The 25,710-nt window shown below is 41.0% G+C and overlaps 1 protein-coding gene across 1 annotated transcript in view; it reads right to left on the reverse strand.

The window, feature by feature from the left end:
• The window catches only part of LOC109431745 (uncharacterized), a 42,124-nt gene extending 22,755 nt beyond the window's left edge, over positions 1 to 19,369 (reverse strand). The window contains exons 1-4 of the mRNA XM_029866080.2: positions 18,996 to 19,369; positions 18,767 to 18,928; positions 17,901 to 18,714; positions 17,722 to 17,840 (exon numbers count right to left, since the gene is read on the reverse strand). Of these exons, the coding sequence (XP_029721940.2) occupies positions 17,722 to 17,840; positions 17,901 to 18,714; positions 18,767 to 18,928; positions 18,996 to 19,068 (1,168 nt within the window). The 5' untranslated portion in view covers positions 19,069 to 19,369. The remainder of the gene's footprint in view (positions 1 to 17,721; positions 17,841 to 17,900; positions 18,715 to 18,766; positions 18,929 to 18,995) is intronic.
• Positions 19,370 to 25,710: the final 6,341 nt, after the last annotated feature.

Below are 25,710 nucleotides of genomic sequence, written 5' to 3' on the forward strand. Positions count from 1 at the left end.
GAGTTTGTAAAGTAATTTCTGAATATTTTTTTTTCAAAAATCCCAGGAAGAACTGTTCGAGGGATTTTTGGAGAAATTCATAGAGGGATTCTTGAAGCAATTCTTGGCGGAAGTCTGGGAGGAATTCCTAAATAAACTTTTCTAGGATTTCTACCAGGAAATCCTCCATAAATTCCTACAGGATCTTCCCCAAAAATCACTCCAGAATTCTCCTAGAAAATCCTCCAGAAATTATTCCAGAAACTGCTACGGGAACTCCCCCAAGAATTCTTTCAAGATTTCAATCAAGAATCCGTTCAAAATTTTTTCCAAGAATTCCTACAGAAATTCCTGGATGACATCCTACCTTGAGGAATTACTGGAGTGATTCCTGGAATCCCTGTAGTAACTCTTTAAGGAATACTGTACCTGACATAATTCCGGGAGGAATTCCTGGAAAGTTAACCGAAGGAATTCTTGAAGGAAGTTCTAGAGACATTTCTTGATGAAATCCTGGAGCAATTCCTGGAGTACGTTCTGGAATAGTTCTTCAAGACGAATTCCTGGAGATATTCCTAAGCAATATCTGGAGAAGTTCCTGAATTCGTGAAGGAATTCTTAAAAGATTGGCTGGAGGCACTTCTGGAGGAGTTCTTTAAGGATTTTCTGAAGAAATTCTTGAAGCATTTCCTTGAGGTATTTCTAAAATGAATTCTGGGAGGAATTTCTGGAAAAATTTCAGAAGAAATTTTTTGACGAATTCCTGGAGTAATTCAAAGAGAAATTATGGGAATTCTTGGATTGTTTCCGGGAGGAATTCTTGCCGGCTTTCCTGGAGTAGTTCCTGGAGTAATTCTTGGAGGAATCCCGTAAGTATTTCCTTGTAGAATTCCTGGAGAATTTTTTTGAGAACTGGCTGAAGTAGTTGCTGAAAGAATTCTCGTAGGAATCCCTGAAGTCATTTCTGAAGCAATTCGTGGAGGAATTCCTAGAGTTATTCCTGAAGCAATTCTTGGAGTAATTCATGGAGTATATCCTGGAAGACTTTATGGAAAAATTCCTGAAAGAATTCTTGGAGGAATTTTCGAAGGAATTCCTGGAGGAATTTCTGGAAAAGTTCGCGGATGAATTCCTGGAGTAATTCCCGGTGAAATTAATGGAGGAATTCCTGGAGTATTTTCTGTAGGAATTCCTGGAGGAATGCCTGGAGGAATTTCTGGTGAATATTCTGTAGGAATTCCTGGGGGAATCCCTAGAAAATTTATTAAAGGAATCACTGGCGAAATTTCTGGACGAAAGAAATCACTGGCGAAATTCTTAGAGGAATTCCTGGAGTGTTTTCTGAAGGAATGTCTGGAGGAATTTCTGGAGGAATCCATTGAAGATTTATTAAAGGAATCACTGGCGAAATTTCTGGACGATTTCCTGGAGGAAATACAGGAAGGAATTGTAAAGAAATCTCTAAAGAATTTTCTGGAGCATTTACTGGAGAAATTTATGAAGGAATCACTGGAGGAATTCCTGGAAAAAAAATTGGAGGACATCTTGCAGTAGTTTCTGGATAAACATCTGTAAGAATCCTGTAGGAATACCTGGAGTAACTTACGGAGAAATTCTTGGAGTTATGCCTGGAGTATTTCCAAGAAGACTTCCTGGAAAAATACCTGATGGAATTTCTGGAGGTATTCCTTGAGGAGTTTTCGGTGGAATTCTTGGAGGAACTCCTGGAGTAGTACCTGAAGTAATTTCTGGAGGAATTCATGGAATAATTTATGGAGAAATTGAAGTTATTCTTGAAGAAATGCCTGGAGTACTTTCTGGAGAAATTTTTGAAAAAAAAACCCTGTAGAAATTCCTGTGAGGAATTACTGAAGGAATTTCAGGAGGAATTACTGAAGGAATTTCTAGAGGAATTTCTTGATGATTTCCTGGGATGAATTTCTTGATGATTTCCTGGGAGAAATTCTGGAAGGAATTCTAGGAGGAATTTCTGGTGGGATTCCTGGAGGAATCCCTGCAGGATTTCTTGGTAGAATTTCGGGATGAATTCCTGCAGGAACTCATGGAGGAATAACTGGAAGAATTCTTGGGGGACACCGTGGAAAAAAATCTAGAGGAATCGTCAGAGGAATTCTTAAAGAAAGTTTTGAAGCAATTTATTGAAAAATTGTCTTGTGAAATCCCTGGAAGAATTCCTGATGAAATCCCTTCCACAATTCCTGAAGAGAAATTCCTGTAGGAATTTCGAAATGAATTTCTGGAGTTATTCCTGGAAGAACTACTGGAAGAATTTTTAGTTGACATCGTGGAGGATTTTTTGGAGGAATCCCTTGAGGAAGTCCTGGTGGTATTGATGCAGGAATTTCTGGAGAAATCCCTTGAGTCCTTCAATAATTTTCGGGAAAAATCCTGAAGAGAAGCATGCATTATTGCTGGAGAACTCCTGCATTAATTTCCAGAGTTATAATGGAGAAATTCCCAGTAAAATCCTAGGGTGGTTCTACGACAAATGCTGGAGGAACTCTTGGGCTAATTCTAAAGAAATTCCCTTGGTATTTTTTGGGGGTGCCCTGGAGGAATGCCTGGGGAGCTCCTGGACTCACTCTCAGGAACTTCAGGAGGGCTTCCCGTTGAACTGAAAATAAATAAACTGTGGGAAGCTACTCCTGGAGGAATTTCTGGAGAAAAATTCTAAACCAGTTCTTGAAAGTATCCCAGAAGAAATTTTAGTAGAACTCAAGGACAAAAACCCAGACGGAGTAGCTGGAGAAATACCAGGAAGGACTCCTAGAAGAATCTCATTAGAGGTTTTCCAGAAAGAACTACGGGAGAGTTCCAGAAAGCACTCCAAGGGAAATCATAAAAAAAAAGCTGGAGGAATCCCAAATTCCTGTAGAAATTACAGAAGAAAGTTCTGGATGAATGTACATCAAACACACTGGAGAAAGTGCGCAGAAACAAAAACAAAAATAAATGACAACCGCTTCATACTGTGCGTGCGTTCGCGCAACATAAATTGCTGGTGCGCAGGCGCTATGACCATTGTGTGCAGTGAGAACGAAGCGACAAAAGCCCTATGGGGCTGTTCATAAACCACGTAGACCAAAATTTGTCCATCTCAGACCCCCCCCCTCCCCCCTCGTAGACTTTTGTCCATACAAAATTTTTGAAATTTGTATGGAGCGTAGACTTCGTCCAGACCCCCCCCCCTCCCCCCAAAAAGTCTACGACGTTTATGAACAGCCCCTATCGAGTCTCGGCCGCGGCCCCGGCCCGGACCCAGTCTCGGCCCGTAGGTTTGAATATCCCTTAAAACGGTGCCACCCAGCGGTATGATCTCGCTAAATTCCACCAGTGAGTGAGTTTGGGTGTATGGCATCTAGGCAAATTGAATCTTTACCCAAAGAAAAGGATGCCTTGAGATTGATTCATAAACATTGCGCGCAATTTGCCGTTCACTGTTGGCTCTGTCAAACGATGACCGCCGCCGCGACGCTGGACTTCGTTGCCATGCGCACGACGACCAACAGCAAGCAAACGTGTAGGGTTGCCAGAGAGTATTGCAATAAAAACATTGATTTATTTCACATAATTTTGAATTCAAGATTGTGACAAAACTATGAAAGATACAATGTTGCACCAAAGGACAGTTTGGTAGCGTATCAAAAAATTAATGTTTTGTAGAAGAACATTTCTCACATTTATCACGTTTTTCATGAGTAAACTATCAAAAAAGGTGAAAAGGGTGTACATTTTTGGGCACTTTTTACATAAAAGTCAAAATTTCTGCACTTAAATGACTTTTTATCAATTACCTGTCCAAAGAGCATTAAAAGATAAAGCTTTAAGCTTTCTATCCATGCGCTAAGATTGATTATACGATTCATAGTTTCTGAATTAGAGATGTTTAAAGATGGGGTAATTTAATAACACTAATTTTTGAATAACTCACTTAGCAGTGATTTCCGGACCTACCTGTAGAAAAAATTTTTGCTGCAAATATGATCTACTTTCACCTCCTTTCGGGTGTAACACGAACTCACTGCTAAGTGAGTTATTCAAAAATTAGTGTTATTAAATTACCCCATCTTTAAACATCTCTAACTCAGAAACTATGAACCGTATAATCAATCTTAGCGCATGGATAGAAAGCCTAAAGCTTTGTCTTTTAATGCTCTTTGGACAGGTAATTGATAAAAAGTCATTTAAGTGCAGAAATTTTGACTTTTATGTAAAAAGTGCCTAAAAATGTACCCCCTTTTCACCTTTTTTGATAGTTTACTCGTGAAAAACGTGATAAATGTGAGAAATGTTCTTCTACAAAACATTAATTTTTTGATACGCTACCAAACTGTCCTTTGGTGCAACATTGTATCTTTCATAGTTTTGTCACAATCTTGAATTCAAAATTTTGTGAAATAAATCAATGTTTTTATTGCAATACTGTCTGGCAACCCTACACGTTTGCTTGCTGTTGGTCGTCGTGCGCATGGCAACGAAGTCCAGCGTCGCGGCGGCGGTCATCGTTTGACAGAGCCAACAGTGAAAGGCAAATTGCGCGCAATGTTTATGAATCAATCTCAAGGCATCCTTTTCTTTGGGTGAAGATTCAATTCGCCTAGATGCCATACACCCAAACCTAGACCCAAACCCACTCACTGGTGGAATTTAGCGAGATCATACCGCTGGGTGGCACCGTTTTTAGGGATATTCAAACCTACGGGCTGAGACTGGGTCCGGGCCGGGGCCGCGGCCGAGACTCGATAGGGCTTTTGTCGCTTCGTTCTCACTGCACACAATGCTCACCGGGCTATAGCGCCTGCGCACCAGCAATTTATGTTGCGCGAACGCACGCACAGTATGAAGTGGTTGTCATTTATTTTTGTTTTTGTTTCTGCGCACTTTCTGTGTTTGATGTACATTCATCCAGAACTTTCTTTTGTTATTTCTACAGGAATCTGGGATTCCTCCAGCTTTTTTTATGATTTCCCTTGGAGTGCTTTCTGGGACTCTCCCGTAGTTCTTTCTGGAAAACCTCTAATGAGATTCTTCTAGGAGTCCTTCCTGGTATTTCTCCAGCTACTCCGTCTGGGTTTTTGTCCTTGAGTTCTACTAAAATTTCTTCTGGGATAGTTTCAAGAACTGGTTTAGAATTTTTCTCCAGAAATTCCTCCAGGAGTAGCTTCCCACAGTTTATTTATTTTCAGTTCAACGGGAAGCCCTCCTGAAGTTCCTGAGAGTGAGTCCAGGAGCTCCCCAGGCATTCCTCCAGGGCAACCCCAAAAAATACCAAGGGAATTTCTTTAGAATTAGCCCAAGAATTCCTTCAGCATTTGTAGTAGAATCACCCTAGGATTTTACTGGGAATTTCTCCATTATAACTCTGGAAATTAATTCAGGAGTTCTCCAGCAATAATGCATGCTTCTCTTCAGGATTTTTCCCGAAAATTATTGAAGGACTCATGGGATTTCTTCAGAAATTCCTGCATTAATTCCACCAGGACTTCCTCAAGGGATTCCTCCAAAAAATCCTCCACGATGTCAACTAAAAATTCTTCCAGTAGTTCTTCCAGGAATAACTCCAGAAATTCATCTCCAAATTCCTCCAGGAATTTCTCTTCAGGAATTGTGGAAGGGATTTCACAAGACAATTTTTCAATAAATTGCTCCAAGACTTTCTTTAAGAATTCCTGCAAGGATTTATCTAGGGATTCCTCTGACGATTCCTCTAGATTTTTTTCCACGGTGTCCCCCAAGAATTCTTCCAGTTATTCCTCCATGAGTTCCTGCAGGAATTCATCCCGCAATTCTACCAGGAAATCCTGCAAGGATTCCTCCAGGAATCCAACCATAAATTCCTCCTGTAATTGCTGCAAGAGATTCTCTAGAGGTTCCTCCAAAGATTCCTCTAGAATTCTTTCCAGAATTTCTCCCAGGAAATCATCAAGAAATTCATCCCAGGAAATCATCAAGAAATTCCTCTAGAAATTCCTTCAGCAATTCCTCCAGAAATTCCTTCAGTAATTCCTCACAGAGTTCCTCTAGGCAGCATCCATTTATTACGTAACGCTAACATCGAGATTTTTATACCCCCCCCTCCCCCCTCCGTAACGCTTTTTTGTATGAAAACCCACAATTTTTGTATGGACCGTAACGCTCGTCCATACTAGAGCGTTACGTAATTTGTGGACGGTGCCCTAGGAATTTCTACAGGGATTCCTTCAAAAATTTCTCCAGAAAGTACTCCAGGCATTTCTCTAAGAATTACTTCTTGAATTGCTCCATAAATTATTCCAGGAATTCCTCCAGAAACTACTTCAGGTACTACTCCAGGAGTTCCTCCAAGAATTCCACCGGAAATTCCTCAAGGAATACCTCCAGAAATTCCATCAGGCAAGTCTTCTTGGAAATACTCCAGGCAGGAAGTCTTCTTGGAAATACTCCAGGCATAACTCCAAGAATTCCACCGGAAATTCCTCAAGGAATACCTCCAGAAATTCCATCAGGCAAGTCTTCTTGGAAATACTCCAGGCAGGAAGTCTTCTTGGAAATACTACAGGCATAACTCCAAGAATTTCTCCGTGAGTTACTCCAGGTATTCCTACAGGATTCTTACAGATGTTTATCCAGGAACTACTGCAAGATGTCCTCCATTTTTTTTCCATGAATTCCTCCAGTGATTCCTTCATAAATTTCTCCAGTAAATGCTCCAGAAAATTCTTTAGAGATTCCTTCAGAATTCCTTCCTGTATTTCCTCCAGGAAATCGTCCAGAATTTCGCCAGTGATTCCTTTAATAAATCTTCTATGGATTCCTCCAAGAGTTCGTACAGAATATCCTCCAGAAATTCCTCCAGACATTCCTCCAGAAAACACTCCAGGAATTCCTCTAAGAATTTCGCCAGTGATTTCTTTCGTCCAGAAATTTCGCCAGTGATTCCTTTAATAAATCTTCTAGGGATTACCCCAGGAATTCCTACAGAATATCCACCAGAAATTCCTCCAGGCATTCCTCCGGGAATTCCTACAAAAAATACTCCAGGAATTCCTCCAGGAATTTCACCAGGAATTACTCCAGGAATTCATCCACGAACTTTTCCAGAAATTCCTCCAGGAATTCCTCCGAAAATTCCTCCAAGAATTCTTTCAGGAATTTTTCCATAAAGTCTTCCAGGATATACTCCATGAATTACTCCAAGAATTGCTTCAGGAATAACTCGAGGAATTCCTCCAAAAATTTCTCCAAGAATTCCTTCAGGAATTCTTCCATAAAGTCTTCCAGGAAATACTCCATTAATTACTCCAAGAATTACTGCAGGTATAACTCTAGGAATTCCTCCACGAATTGCTTCAGAAAGGATTCCAGAGATTCCTACGGGAATTCTTCCAAAAACTACTTCAGGCTGTCCTCAAAAGAATACTTACGGGATTCCTCCCAGAATTCCTGATAAAAATACCTCAAGGAAATGCTTCAAGAATTTCTTCAGAAAATCCTTAAAGAACTCCTCCAGAAGTGCCTCCAGCCAATCTTTTAGGAATTCCTTCACGATTTTTTTCAGGAACTTCTCCAGATATTGCTTAGGAATATCTCCAGGAATTCGTCTTGAAGAACTATTCCAGAACGTACTCCAGGAGTTACTCCAGGATTTCCTCAAAAAATGTCTCTAGAACTTCCTTCAAGAATTCCTTCGGTTAACTTTCCAGGAATTCCTCCCGGAATTATCTCAGGTACAGTATTCCTTAAAGAGTTACTACAGGGATTCCAGGAATAGCTCCAGAAACTCCGTTAGAATTTACTCCAAGGATTCCTCCAGGAATCACTCCAGTAATTCCTCAAGGTAGGATGTCATCCAGGAATTTCTGTAGGAATTCTTGGAAAAATTTTTGAACGGATTCTTGATTGAAATCTTGAAAGAATTCTTGGAGGAGTTCCCGTAGCAGTTTCTGGAATAATTTCTGGAGGATTTTCAGGGAGAATTCTGGAGTGATTTTTGGGGAAGATCCTGTAGGAATTTCTAGAGGATGTCCTGGGAGAAATACTAGAAAAGTTTATTTAGGAATTCCTCCCAGACTTCCGCCAAGATTTGCTTCAAGAATCCCTCTATGAATTTCTCCAAAAATCCCTCAAACAGTTCATCCTGGAATTTTTTAAGAAATTTATTCAGGAATTATTTTACAAACTCCTCCAGTAATTCCTTCAAAAATTCCTCCAAGAATTTCTCCATGAATTCCACCAGGAAATCCTCCAAAAATAACTTGTGAGATAGCTCCAGGGATTCCTCCTTGAATTCCTCCAGGTATTCCTCCAGTGACTCTTTCAAAAACTCCTTCAAGGCTTACTACAAGTATTTCTCTAGGGATTCCTAATGAAATTTCTCCAATGAAATCCCCCAGGAATTCTTCCAAGACTCCCTCCAGGTATTTCTTCAAAAATTCCTCCAGGGATTATTTTAAGAGTTCCTCCAAGGATTCCACCAGGGATTCTTCCAGGGAATAATTCCTGAAAGAAACTCCGAAGGAACTCCTGGAAGGAATTCTTAGATAAATTTCCGGATGACATCCTACCTAGAGGAATTACTGGAGTGATTCCTGGAGGAATTCTTGGAGTAAGTTCTAACGGAGTTTCTGAAGATATTCCTGAAAAAAAATATGAAGCGCTTCCCAGAGGAATCCCTGGAGTAGCTCTTTAAAGAATTCCTGTACCTGAGATAATTCCGGGAGGAATTCCTGGAAGATTAACCGAAGGAATTCTTGGAGGAAATTCTAGAGACATTTCTTGAGGAAATCCTGGAGTAATTCCTAGAGTAGGTTCTGGAATAGTTTTTGGAGAAAGCCTTGAAGTAATTCATGGAGACATTCTTAGAGTGTTTCTGAGATTAATTTCTGGAGGCCTTCCTGGAAAAATTCTTGAGGAATTTCTAAAATAAAACCTTGAGAAGTTTCGGGAAAAATTTCAGGACGAATTTTCGGAGATATTCGTAAGCAATATCTGGAGGAATTCCTGAAATAATTCGTGAAGGAATTCCTAAAAGATTGGAGCCACTTCTAAAGCAGCTCTTTAAAGAATTTCTGAATAAATTCTTCAAGCATTTCCTTGAGGTATTCCTAAGAGGAATTCTGGGAGGAATTCTGGAAAAATTCCGGAAGGTTTTTTTGAAGAATTCCTGGAGTAATGCAAAGAGAAATTATGGGAATTCTTGGATTGTTTCCAGGAGGAATTCTTGACGGCTTTCCTGGATAAATATCGGAAAGAATTCGTGCAGGAATCCCTGGAGTAGATCCTAGAAGAATTCCTGGAGTCTTTCTTAGAGGAATCCCGTAAGTATTTCCTTGTAGAATTCCTGAAGTTTTTTTTTGAGGATATTCTGAAGTAGTTTCTGGTAAAATTCCCGTAGGAATTTCTGAGGTCATTCCTGGAGCAGTTGCTAGAGGATTTTCTAGAGTTATTCCTGATGAATTCCTGGAGTAATTCTTGGTGGCATTCCTAGAGGAATTCTTGGAGTATTTTCTGGAGAAATTCCTGGAGGAATGCCTGGATGAATTTCTGGTGGATATTCTGTAGGAATTCCTGGAGGAATTCCTAGAAGATTTATTAAAGGTATCACTGGCGAAATTCTTAGAGGAACTCCTGGAGTGTTTTCTGGAGGAATTCCTGGATAAATTTCTGGTGGATATTCTGTAGGAATTCCTGGAGGAATCCCTAGAAGTTTTTTTGAACGAATCACTGGCGAAATTCTTAGAGGAATTGCTGAGAAAATTCCTGGAGGAATTTCTGGACGATTTCCTGGAAGAAATTCGGGAAGGAATTCTGGAGGAATCTCTAAAGAATTTTCTGGAGCATTCCTGGGAAAAAAATTTGGAGGACATCTTGCAGTAGTTCCTGGATAGACACCTGTAGAAATCCTGTAGGAATATCTTGAGTAATTCATGGAGAAATTCTTGGAGTTATGCCTGCAGTATTTCCAAAAACACTTCCTGGAAAAATACCTGATGGAATCTCTGGAGGTATTTCTTTAGGAATTTCCGGAGAAATTCCTGGAGGAACTCCTGGAGTAGTTTCTGGAGGAATTCCTGGAATAATTTATGGAGAAATTCATGAAGTAATTCTTGGAGAAATGCATGGAGTACTTTCTGGAGATTTTTTTTAAGAAATTCTTGTAGAAATTCCTAGAGGAATTCTGTGAGGAATTACTGAAGGAATTCCTGGAGGAATTTCTTGATGATTTCCTGGTAGAAATTCTGGAAGGAATTCTAGAGGAATCCTTGGAGGAATCTCTAGAGAATCTCCTGCAGCTACTGCAGGAGGAATTTATGGTGGAATCCCAGGATGAATTCCTGAATGAACCCTTGAAGGAATACCTGGAGGCATCTCTGGATGATTCACGGGAGAATTTCTTGAAGGAATTCCTGAAGGAATCCCATGAGGATTTTCTGGAGGAATTCCTGGAGGAATCCCTGCAGGATTTCCTGGTAGAATTTTGGGATGAATTCCTGCAGGAACTCGTGGAGGAATAACTGGAAGTAAATGCTCCAGAAAATTCTTTAGAGATTCCTCCAGAATTTCTTCCTGAATTTCCTCCAGGAAATCGTCCAAAAATTCCTCCAGGAATTCCTCCAGCAATTCCTCTAAGAATTTCACCAGTGATTCGTTTAATAAATCTTCTATGGATTCCTCCAGGAATTCCTACAGAATATCCACCAGAAATTCATCAAGGAATTCCTCCAGAAAACACTCCAGGAATTCCTCCAAGAAGTTCGCCAGTGATTCCTTCAATAAATCGTCTAGGAATTCCTCCAGCAATTCCTACAGAATATCCATCAGAAAATCCTCCAGGCACTCCTCTAGAAAACACCCCAAGAGTTTCTCTAAGAATTTGGCCAGTGATTCCTTTAATAAATCTTCTAGGAATTCCTCCAGGAATTCCTACAGAATATCCACCAGAAATTCATCCAGGCATTCCTCCAGGAATTTCTCCAGAAAATACTCCACGAATTCCTCCAGAAATTCCACCAGGAATTACTCCAGGAATTCATCCACGAACTTCTCCAGAAATTCCTCCAAAAATTCCTCCAAGAATTCCTTCAGGAACTCTTCCATGAAGTATTCCAGGAAATACTCCATTAATTACTCCAAGATTTGCTTCAGGAATAACTCCAGAAAATCCTCCAGCAATTGCTCCAGGAATGACCTCAGAAATTCCTAAGAGAATTTTACCAGAAACTACTTCAGAATATCCTCAAAAAAATCCTCCAGGAATTCTACAAGGAAATACTTACGGGATTCCTCTAAGAAAGACTCCAGGAATTATTCTAGGATCTACTCCAGGGATTCCTGCACGAATTCTTTCCGATATTTATCCAGGAAAGCCGTCAAGAATTCCTCCTGGAAACAATCCAAGAGTTCCCATAATTTCTCTTTGCATTACTCCAGGAATTCGTCAAAAAAAACCTTCCGGAATTTTTCCAGAATTCCTCCCAGAATTCCAAGGAAATGCTTGAGGAATTTATTCAGAAATTCTATAAAGAGCTGCTTTAGAAGTGGCTCCAATCTTTTAGGAATTCCTTCATGAATTATTTCAGGAATTCCTCCAGATATTGCTTACGAATATCTCCAAAAATTCGTCCTGAAAATTTTCCCGAAACTTCTCAAGGTTTTATTTTAGAAATTCCTCAAGAATTTTTCCAGGAAGGCCTCCAGAAATTAATCTCAGAAACACTCTAAGAATGTCTCCATGAATTACTTCAAGGCTTTCTCCAAAAACTATTCCAGAACCTACTCTAGGAATTACTCCAGGATTTCCTCAAGAAATGTCTCTAGAATTTCCTCCAAGAATTCCTTCGGTTAATCTTCCAGGAATTTCTCCCGGAATTATCTCAGGTACAGGAATTCTTTAAAGAGCTACTCCAGGGATTCCTCTGGGAAGCGCTTCATATTTTTTTTTTTCAGGAATATCTTCAGAAACTCCGTTAGAACTTACTCCAAGAATTCCTCCAGGAATCAATCCAGTAATTCCTCTAGGGAGGATGTCATCCGGAAATTTATCTAAGAATTCCTTCCAGGAGTTCCTTCGGAGTTTCTTTCAGGAATTATTCCCTGGAAGAATCCCTGGTGGAATCCTTGGAGGAACTCTTAAAATAATTCCTGGAGGAATTTTTGAAGAAATACCTGGAGGGAGTCTTGGAAGAATTCCTGGGGGATTTCCTTGGAGAAATTTCATTAGGAATCCCTAGAGAAATACTTGTAGTAAGCCTTGAAGGAGTTTTTGAAAGAGTCACTGGAGGAATACCTGGAGGAATTCAAGGAGGAATCCCTGGAGCTTTCTCACAAGTTATTTTTGGAGGATTTCCTGGTGGAATTCATGGAGAAATTCTTGGAGGAATTTTTGAAGGAATTACTGGAGGAATTTGTGAAGGAATTCCTGGAGGAGTTTGTAAAATAATTCCTGAATAAATTTCTTAAAAAATTCCAGGAAGAACTGTTCGAGGGATTTTTGGAGAAATTCATAGAGGGATTCTTGAAGCAAATCTTGGCGGAAGTCTGGGAGGAATTCCTAAATAAACTTTTCTAGGATTTCTCCCAGGACATCCTCCAGAAATTCCTACAGGATCTTCCCCAAAAATCACTCCAGAATTCTCCCTGAAAATCCTCCAGAAATTATTCCAGAAACTGCTACGGGAACTCCCCCAAGAATTCTTTCAAGATTTCAATCAAGAATCCGTTCAAAAATTTTTCCAAGAATTCCTACAGAAATTCCTGGATGACATCCTACCTTGAGGAATTACTGGAGTGATTCCTGGAGGAATCCTTGGAGTAAATTCTAACGGAGTTTCTGGAGCTATTCCTGGAATCCCTGTAGATATCCCTAAGCAATATCTGGAGAAGTTCCTGAAAAAAATCGTGAAGGAATTCCTAAAAGATTGGCTGGAGGCACTTCTGGAGGAGTTCTTTAAGGATTTTCTGAAGAAATTCTTGAAGCATTTCCTTAAGGTATTTTTATCAGGAATTCTGGGAGGAATACCGTAAGTATTCTTTTGAGGACAGCCTGAAGTAGTTTTTGGAAGAATTCCCGTAGGAATCTCTGGAATCCTTTCTGAAGCAATTCGTGGAGGAATTCCTAGAGTTATACCTGCAGTAATTCTTGGAGTAATTAATGGAGTATTTCCTGGAAGACTTTATGGAAGAATTCCTGAAGGAATTCTTGGAGAAATTTTTGGAGGAATTCCTCGAGTTATTCCTGAAGCAATTCTTGGAGTAATTCATGGAGTATATCCTGGAAGACTTTATGGAAAAATTCCTGAAAGAATTCTTGGAGGAATTTTTGGAGGAATTCCTGGAGGAATTTCTGGAAAAGTTCGTGGATGAATTCCTGGAGTAATTCCTGGTGAAATTCCTGGAGGAATTCCTGGAGTATTTTTTGTAGGAATTCCCGGAGGAATGCCTGGAGGAATTTCTGGTGGATATTCTGTAGGAATTCCTGGGGTAATCCCTAGAAGATTTATTAAAGGAATCACTGGCGAAATTTCTGGACGAAAGAAATCACTGGCGAAATTCTTAGAGGAATTCCTGGAGTGTTTTCTGGAGGAATGTCTGGAGGAATTTCTGGAGGATATTCTGTACGAACTCTTGGAGGAATCCATAGAAGATTTATTAAAGGAATCACTGGCGAAATTCTGGACGATTTCCTGGAGGAAATACAGGAAGGAATTCTGAAGGAATCTCTAAAGAATTTTCTGGAGCATTTACTGGAGAAATTTATGAAGGAATCACTGGAGGAATTCATGGAAAAAAAATGGAGGACATCTTGCAGTAGTTCCTGGATAAACATATGTAAGAATCCTGTAGGAATACCTAGAGTAACTCACGGAGAAATTCTTGGAGTTATGCCTGGAGTATTTCCAAGAAGACTTCCTGCCTGGAGTATTTCCAAGAAGACTTGCCTGATGGAATTTCTGGAGGTATTCCTTGAGGAATTTCCGGTGGAATTCTTGGAGGAACTCCTGGAGTAGTACCTGAAGTAGTTTCTGGAGGAATTCCTGGAATAATTTATGGAGCAATTCAAGAAGTAATTCTTAGAGAAATGTCTGGAGTACTTTCTGGAGAAATTTTTGAAGGAATCCCTGTAGAAATTCCTAGGGCACCGTCCACAAATTACGTAACGCTCTAGTATGGACGAGCGTTACGGTCCATACAAAAATTGTGGGTTTTCATACAAAAAAGCGTTACGGAGGGGGGAGGGGGGGGGGGGGTATAAAAATCTCGATGTTAGCGTTACGTAATAAATGGATGCTGCCTAGAGGAACTCTGTGAGGAATTACTGAAGGAATTTCTGGAGGAATTGCTGAAGGAATTTCTAGAGGAATTTCTTGATGATTTCCTGGGATGAATTTCTTGATGATTTCCTGGGAGAAATTCTGGAAGGAATTCTAGAGGAATCTTTGGAGGAACCTCTAGAGAATCTCTTGCAGCAATTACAGGAGGAATTTATGGTTGGATTCCTGGAGGAATCCCTGCAGGATTTCCTGGTAGAATTGCGGGATGAATTCCTGCAGGAACTCATGGAGGAATAACTGGAAGAATTCTTGGGGGACACCGTGGAAAAAAATCTAGAGGAATCGTCAGAGGAATCCCTAGATAAATCCTTGCAGGAATTCTTAAAGAAAGTCTTGGAGCAATTTATTGAAAAATTGTCTTGTGAAGTCCCTTCCACAATTCCTGAAGAGAAATTCCTGGAGGAATTTGGAGATGAATTTCTGGAGTTATTCCTGGAAGAACTACTGGAAGAATTTTTAGTTGACATCGTGGAGGATTTTTTGGAGGAATCCCTTGAGGAAGTCCTGGTGGAATTAATGCAGGAATTTCTGAAGAAATCCCATGAGTCCTTCAATAATTTTCGGGAAAAATCCTGAAGAGAAGCATGCATTATTGCTGGAGAACTCCTGAATTAATTTCCAGAGTTATAATGGAGAAATTCCCAGTAAAATCCTAGGGTGATTCTACTACAAATGCTGAAGGAATTCTTGGGCTAATTCTAAAGAAATTCCCTTGGTATTTTTTGGGGTTGCCCTGGAGGAATGCCTGGGGAGCTCCTGGACTCACTCTCAGGAACTTCAGGAGGGCTTCCCGTTGAACTGAAAATAAATAAACTGTGGGAAGCTACTCCTGGAGGAATTTCTGGAGAAAAATTCTAAACCAGTTCTTGAAACTATCCCAGAAGAAATTTTAGTAGAACTCAAGGACAAAAACCCAGACGGAGTAGCTGGAGAAATACCAGGAAGGACTCCTAGAAGAATCTCATTAGAGGTTTTCCAGAAAGAACTACGGGAGAGTCCCAGAAAGCACTCCAAGGGAAATCATAAAAAAGCTGGAGGAATCCCAGATTCCTGTAGAAATAACAAAAGAAAGTTCTGGATGAATGTACATCAAACACAGAAAGTGCGCAGAAACAAAAACAAAAATAAATGACAACCACTTCATACTGTGCGTGCGTTCGCGCAACATAAATTGCTGGTGCGCAGGCGCTATAGCCCGGTGAGCATTGTGTGCAGTGAGAACGAAGCGACAAAAGCCCTATCGAGTCTCGGCCGCGGCCCCGGCCCGGACCCAGTCTCAGCCCGTAGGTTTGAATATCCCTTAAAACGGTGCCACCCAGCGGTATGATCTCGCTAAATTCCACCAGTGAGTGGGTTTGGGTCTAGGTTTGGGTGTATGGCATCTAGGCAAATTGAATCTTTACCCAAAGAAAAGGATGCCTTGAGATTGATTCATAAACATTGCGCGCAATTTGCCGTTCACTGTTGGCTCTGTCAAACGATGACCGCCGCCGCGACGCTGGACTTCGTTGCCATGCGCACGACGACCAACAGCAAGCAAACGTGTAGGGTTGCCAGAGAGTATTGCAATAAAAACATTGATTTATTTCACATAATTTTGAATTCAAGATTGTGACAAAACTATGAAAGATACAATGTTGCACCAAAGGACAGTTTGGTAGCGTATCAAAAAATTAATGTTTTGTAGAAGAACATTTCTCACATTTATCACGTTTTTCATGAGTAAACTATCAAAAAAGGTGAAAAGGGTGTACATTTTTGGGCACTTTTTACATAAAAGTCAAAATTTCTGCACTTAAATGACTTTTTTATCAATTACCTGTCCAAAGAGCATTAAAAGATAAAGCTTTAAGCTTTCTATCCATGCGCTAAGATTGATTATACGGTTCATAGTTTCTGAGTTAGAGATGTTTAAAGATGGGGTAATTTAATAACACTAATTTTTGAATAACTCACTTAGCAGTGATTTCCGGACCTACCTGTAGAAAAAATTTTTGCTGCAAATATGATCTACTTTCACCTCCTTTCGGGTGTAACACGAATTACCAGTCACCCTGTATATATAGATTTGAAAAATTCATAATTATAAATAATTGTATATTTAAAAGTGCACTTCAATACATATTGCGATCAAACATTACATTTCCTAAGAAAATACATTTGTAATATTTTGAAGTTTTTTATGTATAGGAAAACCCTTCCAAATGATTGAATAAATAACACAAAATCTCCTAGAAAATTGAGTTTCATTGGATTCTGGGATTGTTATGGCCTTCACTGGTTTTATTGTTGATAACAAAATACACTGAAAAAAAATCATTCGAACAAGAAAAAGTTTTTGTTAGAAAAACTTTTTTTTCCTTAAAAGTGCCCATCTTGTGATGTATGGACGGTTGGTAGGGAACATAATTACCTGTCTTGAGACAAAATTTCATCAACTTTGAATTTTTAGAAATTATTTTTTTCAGTGTAGGGCTCATTTTGGATTTTTTTCAGTATTTTTTTCTTAAAATTTGACTTATAATTGACTATAATCACCCATACAACACTTTTTTGTAGGAGTAGTCATTTTTTGATTAAAAACATTTTTAAAAAATCCATAAAAAAAAAGTTTAGCCCTTTTCAAAAGTCAGTCGAGAAAAAAATTAGAAAAATGAGTATGCAAAGTGGCTTATCTGGGCAAGGTCTACACACCAAGAAAGTTTCGTTGTAATCTGAGAGGGTGCTGCCAACATTTGTTCGAGTTGGCGCGAAATCCGTCTGCCGCTCTTTTCTCTCACAGGGAAAAAATGAAATTAATTTTCCATGCAAAACTCTATTAGGCCCAATGTTTATATATTTTATAGTTACCCGGGTAGACGAGAATATCTAAATCATATCTCAAATCGAACATTTTTTTGCTGTCATAGCTCAATGTGATTTTAATGAGTCATTCGAAAATCTAATGAGTATCGCATGAATAGCTCAAAGTGATATTATATCAGTTTTTGTTCTTGTCGAAATAGCTGAAAATTTCAACATAAGAACAAGCTTAGCTCTTCTGCAGGTAATGGAACACAAAAGGTTAACTAGTACCTTGGAAAACGAAACAAACAACCGACATTTCGCATCTAGAAGAGTGTATGAGCTGTTATTGTGAATGTGTACCTGTAACACATTTTTGGTGTGGTCTGGAATGAGTACAGCTTACATATTTTAGGTGTAACGTTTTTAACGTGTAATACACTACCTATGATCACATAATTGTCCCACATGAATAGGAAACCCAGCAAATATGGGACTGATATGCTATCATAGGCAGTACTGAAGATCAACTTCACACAATCCCAAACAGCTGACAAAACATGTAATGTTCGTAGGTTGAACATTTTGTTTTTGAAAGTGAATATGTTCCAATTAAGTTTTGTCTTACCTTCTTTAGCCAATGTTATGATTGCTATTTCATTATCCACTTTCGTCTCTTGGATGGTGTATTGTTGAGATGGCTCGAAATGGCTGTTGATGGCTGAGCTTCCAACAGCAACTGCGTGTCTAAAAATAAAGCGAAATCAGATGAAACGAATTCTTTGCTTCATTTGAGTATATGAATACAGTTTCCGTATTGAGTTACTGTCTACACAACTTGCTTGTGTCAACACATGTTTCCTCGTTATTAGCACTCCATGACAATCGCTGATGAAAAGTGACTTCCTGAAGGCGTATTTCAAATTCACCAAGCCTTGGAGAACAGGTTGCGATTTTTCGTTTTCCGTAGAAGCACTGCAGTCAGAAATTCCCAACAGGTTGTATTCCATTGGAATAGCACTTTTCTCGATCCATTTGCTATAATATTCTATTTTGGTGTACAGTACCTCCTTGGCTGGCGCGCAGGTTTCTCCTTGCATTACGCCCTGACTAACCAACCCAGTAAGGTAGTATCTTTTTCGTCCTTCACTAAAATAAGCTGATCCTCCACCACTGTCTCCCGAACAGACTGTAGCCTTACCTAAGGCGCAGAAGCTTCTATTCAAGTCCAACAACGGTTTGAATTGTTTTACATTTTTGGTGCAATCTGAATTTTCACGGCGATTAACATCAGCCTTGATTAAGTCATCAGAATGCTTCGAGTCTCTTGTCAGGCCGAACCCTACAACAGTTTGTTTAAGCTTTTTCATTCGTTCAGAGTCCATGTTATCAGGATTGGACCATAGCTTCACAGGGCGAATGGTATTGCTATAAATTATTTTATCAGCAAGTTTTAACAAGCATATGTCATTCAGTAGAGTTGTTTTATCATATCCTGGGTACCGAATGATTTCAGTGACATTCAAAGGTTTAACCATTTTCTTTAAATTAATTAAACCAGCTTTTACGGTTAAATCAGTCGGATGCAATTCCTGTTCATCGTAGTACGTCACATGCGTCACTGCAAAACAGATATTTTTCACACTGATGGCTAATTCATTAGTATTACTAACCTGTTAAAACATATCTTTCAGAAATAATTGAGCCACCTCCACGTAAAGCAGTCTGGCGATAGATGGCAACGTGCCACGGATATGACGATGGATCTTTCACTTTCTCTCCGTCCATTACCAACGCTTTGTTTTGTTCCACCACCATGCCCCATTCGTTGTAAACTAAAATTAATGATTAATTGTCACTCAAAGGATTATACATTTTAGAATACACGACACTTCAAATTACCTTCGGATTGCACACATCTCAAGCACAGCAAAAATAACCACCCCACTACGGGGATTCCCCGCTCCAGTTTCATCGTACAGATGGTGTTCTGAACACTTCAAATCACTGCCACATAATGCGAACCCAAGCGTAAGCTCTCTTAGGTTTTGTTCAAACACTGTCGAAAGGCTCGCTGTGCTGCTTCTTTGTAGCGTTACATCCGGGCATGAAAAGAATCAGCGAAATTTTACGCTAGGGCTTTCACAGTTATTCACTGATAGTGTTTGACCTTCTGAAAATGCGTAGAGGAAACTTTGAGACCGTGCACAGAAAAGGCGTCAAGGGAGGGGTTTTTCCTAATTTCGGCAAAAGGCGAAGTGGCGCCTAGTGTAGCAACATCGGTAAAGGAGGGGAGGGGTTAACCCCTAACCACCCGTCTGCTTGGGCATGGTCATGCTCTTAGAGATAAAGTCAATGGTTTGTGTATCGAGCAACTAAATTCGCATTCGTCAAAAGGTTGTTGCAACTATAGCAAATTGAAAGTGCTCCATGGTGAGCATGAGCATGAGCATGAGCATGATTGACCTCCCGCGGTTGCTCCTCTGTTATTGCAAGGACAGCTGCATTTACACAATGAACCAACAGATAATGCTTGGGACTAACCTTCTCTTCATTGTGTAAATTCTGGCATCCCAATACTTTTTTAAAAAGCAATACCAGCGCCGGCCGCGTCCGAATGCAGGTCAATTGAGGATAGGGAAGGAAGTGATGACGTGATTCTCGCTTAGGCCAATAACCGAGGAATTCTCTGCGTTACTACGAGTAATCACTAGGAGTTTGGATACGGGAAGGATGATTTGTTAGGGGCTTTGTTTTGGTAAACAAATTGCTACAATCACCAGACCTATTCTTGTTTTGCTACGAACGATGCACTCGCGAAAAATTGAATACCTACGTCCTCACATACGCGACATGTCAGGGAATAATGTCCACCGCATAATCAATTCGAGAAAACAAAACCGCATCTACTGCTAGCTGGCGCACGCTATGTCTGAAGCAGCAGATTATAACAACTGAATGTACATCGGGTTTCTTTCCATAAAACATCAGTATTCAAGCTACATTTTCATTTGCAGAAGGTTTCAAAATATTCTATCGGTGAAAATTTTTCCATACATTTTGTATTTCAGTGATTTATCCCTAGTGGGACGCGTGCGGTTGGCTTGGCCACAATTTTTACCGCAAAAGTTTGTTTAATTCGAGTGAAATTCTCGTTTTCATCGTAACACGTGGCGCATTGTCCGATTATCGTGCGCAGCACCCCCCGCACACCGCGCCGCTCGGGCGGTCGTGATCGGCTTCTTCCAGTGAGTACCCAAGCTCATCGTCGTCGACAGCAGCAGCCCACCGAGAGAAGAGCAGAGAGAGTTCAACCGCCGCACACCAACGTCGGGAGCTCAGCAGCAGCTCGCCTCCTCCCAGTGCGGGCGATCCGATCGCTTGGACCTGTCGTCGTCGAGCCTGTGGCTAAACAGAGTGCACAAAGGTAAGTACATAAAGTTACCCCTCGTTGTTCCCCCCTCTCCTCTGACTCTTTGATAAGATTTAATTTGGTATATAAGCAGTTTTTTTCTCGCTTTTCCTGTACACCCTTAAATGAAACAACACAGCACACGAGTAACTTTCACGCAGCGACCGAAAAGACAAAAGAATTTTCACGCAGATTTGTGTAACACCGGATCAGCACATTTTTTGTGTTGATCCAGTGTTACACAAATCTGCGTGAAAATTCTTTTGTCTTTTCGGTCGCTGCGTGAAAGTTACTCGTTCCGCTGTGTACATCGAGTTCTGCGTGTAGCGTTAATTTTGTCCCTTGTTTTTTTTTTGATTATTTCGCCCCCGTGATAAGTGTTAGTTTAAGATTTTTGAGTGCCCCGTGGTGGTAGTTAGCTGCCACAATGGGCGATGATGATAATGGCGGGGATACATCGTACCGCATCAACGAAGCTTTGTTATTGGTAACGGATTGCTCGAGCCAACAAGGCGATATAAATGCTAACCCCTTTGATTCCCTTCACCCTGGTGCTTCTCCAATAAACACCAACAATAAATCCGTTTCGACATCCCCCCGCCTCAAGGCCTACCCTCCCGACTTTGGCGGGCCATATGTTGTTTTCTTCCGACCCAAAGGCAAAAGTTTGAACACCGTTCAAATCAGCAAGGATCTGACTAAGCGGTATACTTCCGTTGTCTCCATTGACATGGTCGGTACAGCTAAGCTTCGGGTGACAGTAGGCGACCGAAAACATGCTAAGGGGCTGTCCATAAACCACGTGGTAATTTTTTTGGGACTTTTCAACCCCCCCCCCCCCCCGCGTGGTCATTAGTCCATACAAAAATTTTTATTTCTCCATACAAAATGGTCATTGGCCGAACCCCCCCCCCCCCTCATGACCACGTGGTTTATGGACAGCCCCTAATGAGATTGTGGCCTGCGAGTTGTTTACACTTGAGTACTTCGTTTACCTTCCAAGCGCGTCGATAAAGATCTCGGAGAAGGTCGCCGACGCATCTTTGACCTGCGAAACGATCATGCAAGGCTGTGGTCGTTTCCATAACCCTTCTCTGCCTCCTGTCCAGATACTGGATTGCCGGCAACTGCATTCGGTATCCCAGGAGGGCGAGAAGAAGGTTTACACACCATCTGAAGAATTTTGTGTGACCTTTTCCGGATCTGCATTACCAGATCTGCTGGTGATTGGCAAACTTCGGCTACCTGTGAGGCTGTATGTACCGAAGGTAACGAATTGCATCAATTGCAAGCAGCTGGGCCACACCGCCCAGTACTGCAGCAATAAACCTCGCTGTGCAACATGCGGCGAGAGACATGTGGACGGTGCGTGTAAAACGCCGCCCAAGTGTGGTTAGGGGCTGTCCATAAACCACGTGGTCATTTTTTTGGGACTTTTCAACCCCCCCCCCCCCCCCCCCCCCGCGTGGTCATTAGTCCATACAAACATTTTTATTTGTCCATACAAAATGGTCATTTGCCGAACAATCCCCCCCCCAATGACCACGTGGTTTATGGACAGCCCCTTATTGTGATAGCGACCGTCCACATGATCTGATTGCTTGCCCAAGGTACATACAGCAGAACAAAAACATCAAAAAAGGTCGTTGCAGCAGCGATCACGGCGAAGCTACGCCGAAATGCTGAAAAAAGCTGCCCCGACCGTTGAATCGCGTAACATCTACTCGTCTTTATCTTTCGATGATCAAGGCTCTGACTCTGAGGTCGGGGACGGGGTTCCCTTTGTTTTCAAGGGTGAAACGAGGAAACGGATGAGGCTCCAGAGATCCACCAAAAAACCTCGGAATCTGCCTAGCAGTGACCCCCAACCCACCGTGACAAATTCTAGGAGTGTTAAGAAAGGCGCCAAACGTTCACCTCCTGGATTCAAAATCCAAGATGAACGAGACTTTCCTTCGCTCCCGGGAACATCAAAAATCCCAGATGTTCCAATTTTTTCGACTTCTCAGCCAGAGGGACAGCATTCGGAGAACCAGGAACAACCTCTTGGTGCTCCGATGTTTACGCTTTCTGGCATCGTAGACATCGTCCTTAACTTCTTTAATGCTTCTGACTCAGTGAAGAGCATTGTCAAAGCACTTCTTCCTTGTGTGTCTCCTCTTTTGAAGCAGTTGGCTTCTAAAATGCCCCTCCTTGCGACATTCGTATCTTTCGATGGCTAATTTAACCACCGAGGTCGAAGATATGATTTCTGTGCTACACTGGAACTGTCGTGGCATTACACCGAAATTAGACGCTTTCAAATTTTTAATTAACAATTTACAATGCGATGTTTTTGCGTTATCCGAAACATGGCTGACACCCGATGTAACCTTACCCAGATAACCAATAAGCAGTTAAAATGGCATTAATTCGGCACTATATGCGCTTTTACAACATGTCATTAAATGCTTATTTGCCGTATATGCGCCATAAGTGCTAATTAAATGCAGGTTTTGGCCCAATATACAGCTGATTTAATGCTTAAATTTCCTATCCCCCAGATTATCAAAAACAAAAACAAAAATATTTTCCCCTGCTCATTTTACGATTTCACTCTCTTCTATTTTTATCCTCTCTCTCCTGTGCATTTTTTTGAGACTTGGGGCACGTTTTGAAATGTTGTTGGTTTTTTTGCTGATTTCGGCGAAATTGAGATTTGATCCCTCGATTCTTTGGTTGACGATGATGCAGAACCGCGCTACAGGGTAAGATAAAGATGATTGGATAATGTCCGTTGGTTTTTTGATCTATTTGAGGCTTGAATATTGCACCGGCAGTTGCTTCGTTAGATATGCTTTAGGCCCGGCATGTGCTGATAATTATCTTCTTAAGTGGTTAGGTTTCTCGCACCTCGATAACGTAGTGCACGATCAGCGTGTCTGTCTGGGTCATGTTGACCCCAACATCCTACTAGGAAACTAATCATGGAATTTATTTGTGTTGTTTTCCATTGTTTTTTTTTGTGGCTACCTATAAATGGTCGAATGATAATGGCTTCTACAGCAGGGGCACGTGAATTAGAAAGTGGAAATGTGTTGTGGGTTTAGCATCACTCGTCTCATTTAGCAGTTTTATGGCAATAAAGTAGGTAGCAGTTATGTTGCTTGTTATCCAAAACATACCATGCATTTGAAATGCTACATAAATGCTGACAGATTTTAAGTAGCTTTTCAATTGCTAATATAGGGCAGTCTAGCAGTCCAACTGATATGATACGGCAGTTTCAGATCGAATGCAGATATAAAACAAAAATGCGGCTTATTCAAATGCTTATTGGTTACCTGGGTACCTTTTTCCGATTTCAACATAATCCGTCTTGATCGGTCCGACTCGTACGGAGGGGTGCTTTCAGGGATCGAAAAGCAGCACTCATTTTACAGAGTCGATTTTCAACCGATGACAGGCATCGAAGCCGTCGCATGTGAGGTGACTATCCGAAGTAAAACCCTCAGTGTTGCCTCCATATATCTTCCACCGAGAACTGTGCTATCTCGCAGGGATCTCGCCCACATCTGCTCGGTTATGCCTGAGCCACGGCTGCTCATGGGAGATTTCAACTCCCATTTTACAGGCTGGGGGGAACTGTACGATGACAGCCGTTCAACTTTGATATATGACCTCTGCGACGACTTCAACATGACAATTTTGAACACTGGAGAAGTTACGCGAGTGGCACCTCCAGCTAAAGATGGCAGTCCTAGAGACAGCCGATTAGACCTCTCAATCTGTTCGAGCTCATTATCGCTGGGGTGTACATGGAAGGTAATCCAGGATCCCCATGGTAGTGATCACCTTCCGATCGTTGTTTCTATTTCCAATGGTTCACGTCAACCTCCATCTATCGACATTTCCTACGACCTCACGAATCACATTGACTGGGGGAAGTACGCGGAAGCAATTATCGACGGTGAGCAATCGGTAGAAGTCCTTCCACCGCGAGAAGAGTATCAGTTTCTATCAGAACTGATCATCAGTAGCGCGCTTCAGGCACAACGTCGGCCAGTGCCAGGTCCTTCGGTTCGTAGGAAACCCCCCAATCCGTGGTGGGATAGCGAGTGTACAGAAATCTATCGTGAGAAATCCGCTGCGTTCAAAGAGTATCGGAAACGCGGTTCGGTCGAAAACTTTAAGCGGTACACTGCCCTTGAAGGCAAGTTTAAGAACTTGGTCAAGGCAAAGAAAAGCGGATACTGGCGTCGGTTCGTCGAGGGTTTATCGCGCGAGACTTCAATGAGAACTCTTTGGAACGTCGGGAGAAGAATGCGTAACGCGTCGTCGGTAAACGAGGATCGAGAAAGCTCTCCTCGGTGGATTCTCAAGTTCGCAAAAAAAGTTTGTCCAGATTCCGTACCCGTGGAGCGAATAATTCGTGATGTTTCCGAGGATAGGGACGACATGGATAGGCCGTTTTTAATGGTTGAATTCTCACTTGCTCTTCTTTCATGTAACAATTCCGCTGCAGGAATGGATCGAATTAAGTTCAACTTGCTTAAAAACGACGTCGTTAAGAGGCGCTTGTTGAACTTGTTCAATCAGTTCCTGGATAACAACATCGTTCCGGATGATTGGAGACAAGTGAGGGTGATAGCTGTTCAAAAACCCGGGAAACCCGCGTCAGATCATAATTCGTACCATCCAATCGCGATGTTGTCTTGCCTACGGAAGTTGTTGGAGAAGATGATTCCCAGCAAACCAGAAGTCATATAAGGATGTTAATCTAAAGTTGTATTAATGAACACATTTAGTTACAATTATATAAGGTGCAATAACAGCTTGGGTGAAATCGTATACCAAGCCCACAATTTCATCCGATTTTATTTTGCAACATTAGTAATTTCAACTTTGCGTTTACAAATATACAATTTCAAGTTGACATTCTTCAACAACTTCAAATGCACTTGTTGCGACTCCATTGTAATCTTAAACGTGAGATTACATATGGGGTCATATTTGTAAAAATAAAATTATATGGTGCGGGGATGATGGAAATTAAGTATTTTTGGAAATATTCCGCTAGGTGCATCGTTTAATTCAAATAATTAAAGATGCAGGCTAGTTTTATTACATTCACATACCTGAATGTCCTACTGGCAGCTCCAAGGGCAGTTGTGTTCAAGTACGAACCCAGCCGTATCACGGATCAGCAGCTGCGCTCTTCTTAGT

Source organism: Aedes albopictus, chromosome 2 (assembly GCF_035046485.1).
Source record: "Aedes albopictus strain Foshan chromosome 2, AalbF5, whole genome shotgun sequence".
Classification (NCBI taxonomy): domain Eukaryota; kingdom Metazoa; phylum Arthropoda; class Insecta; order Diptera; family Culicidae; genus Aedes; species Aedes albopictus.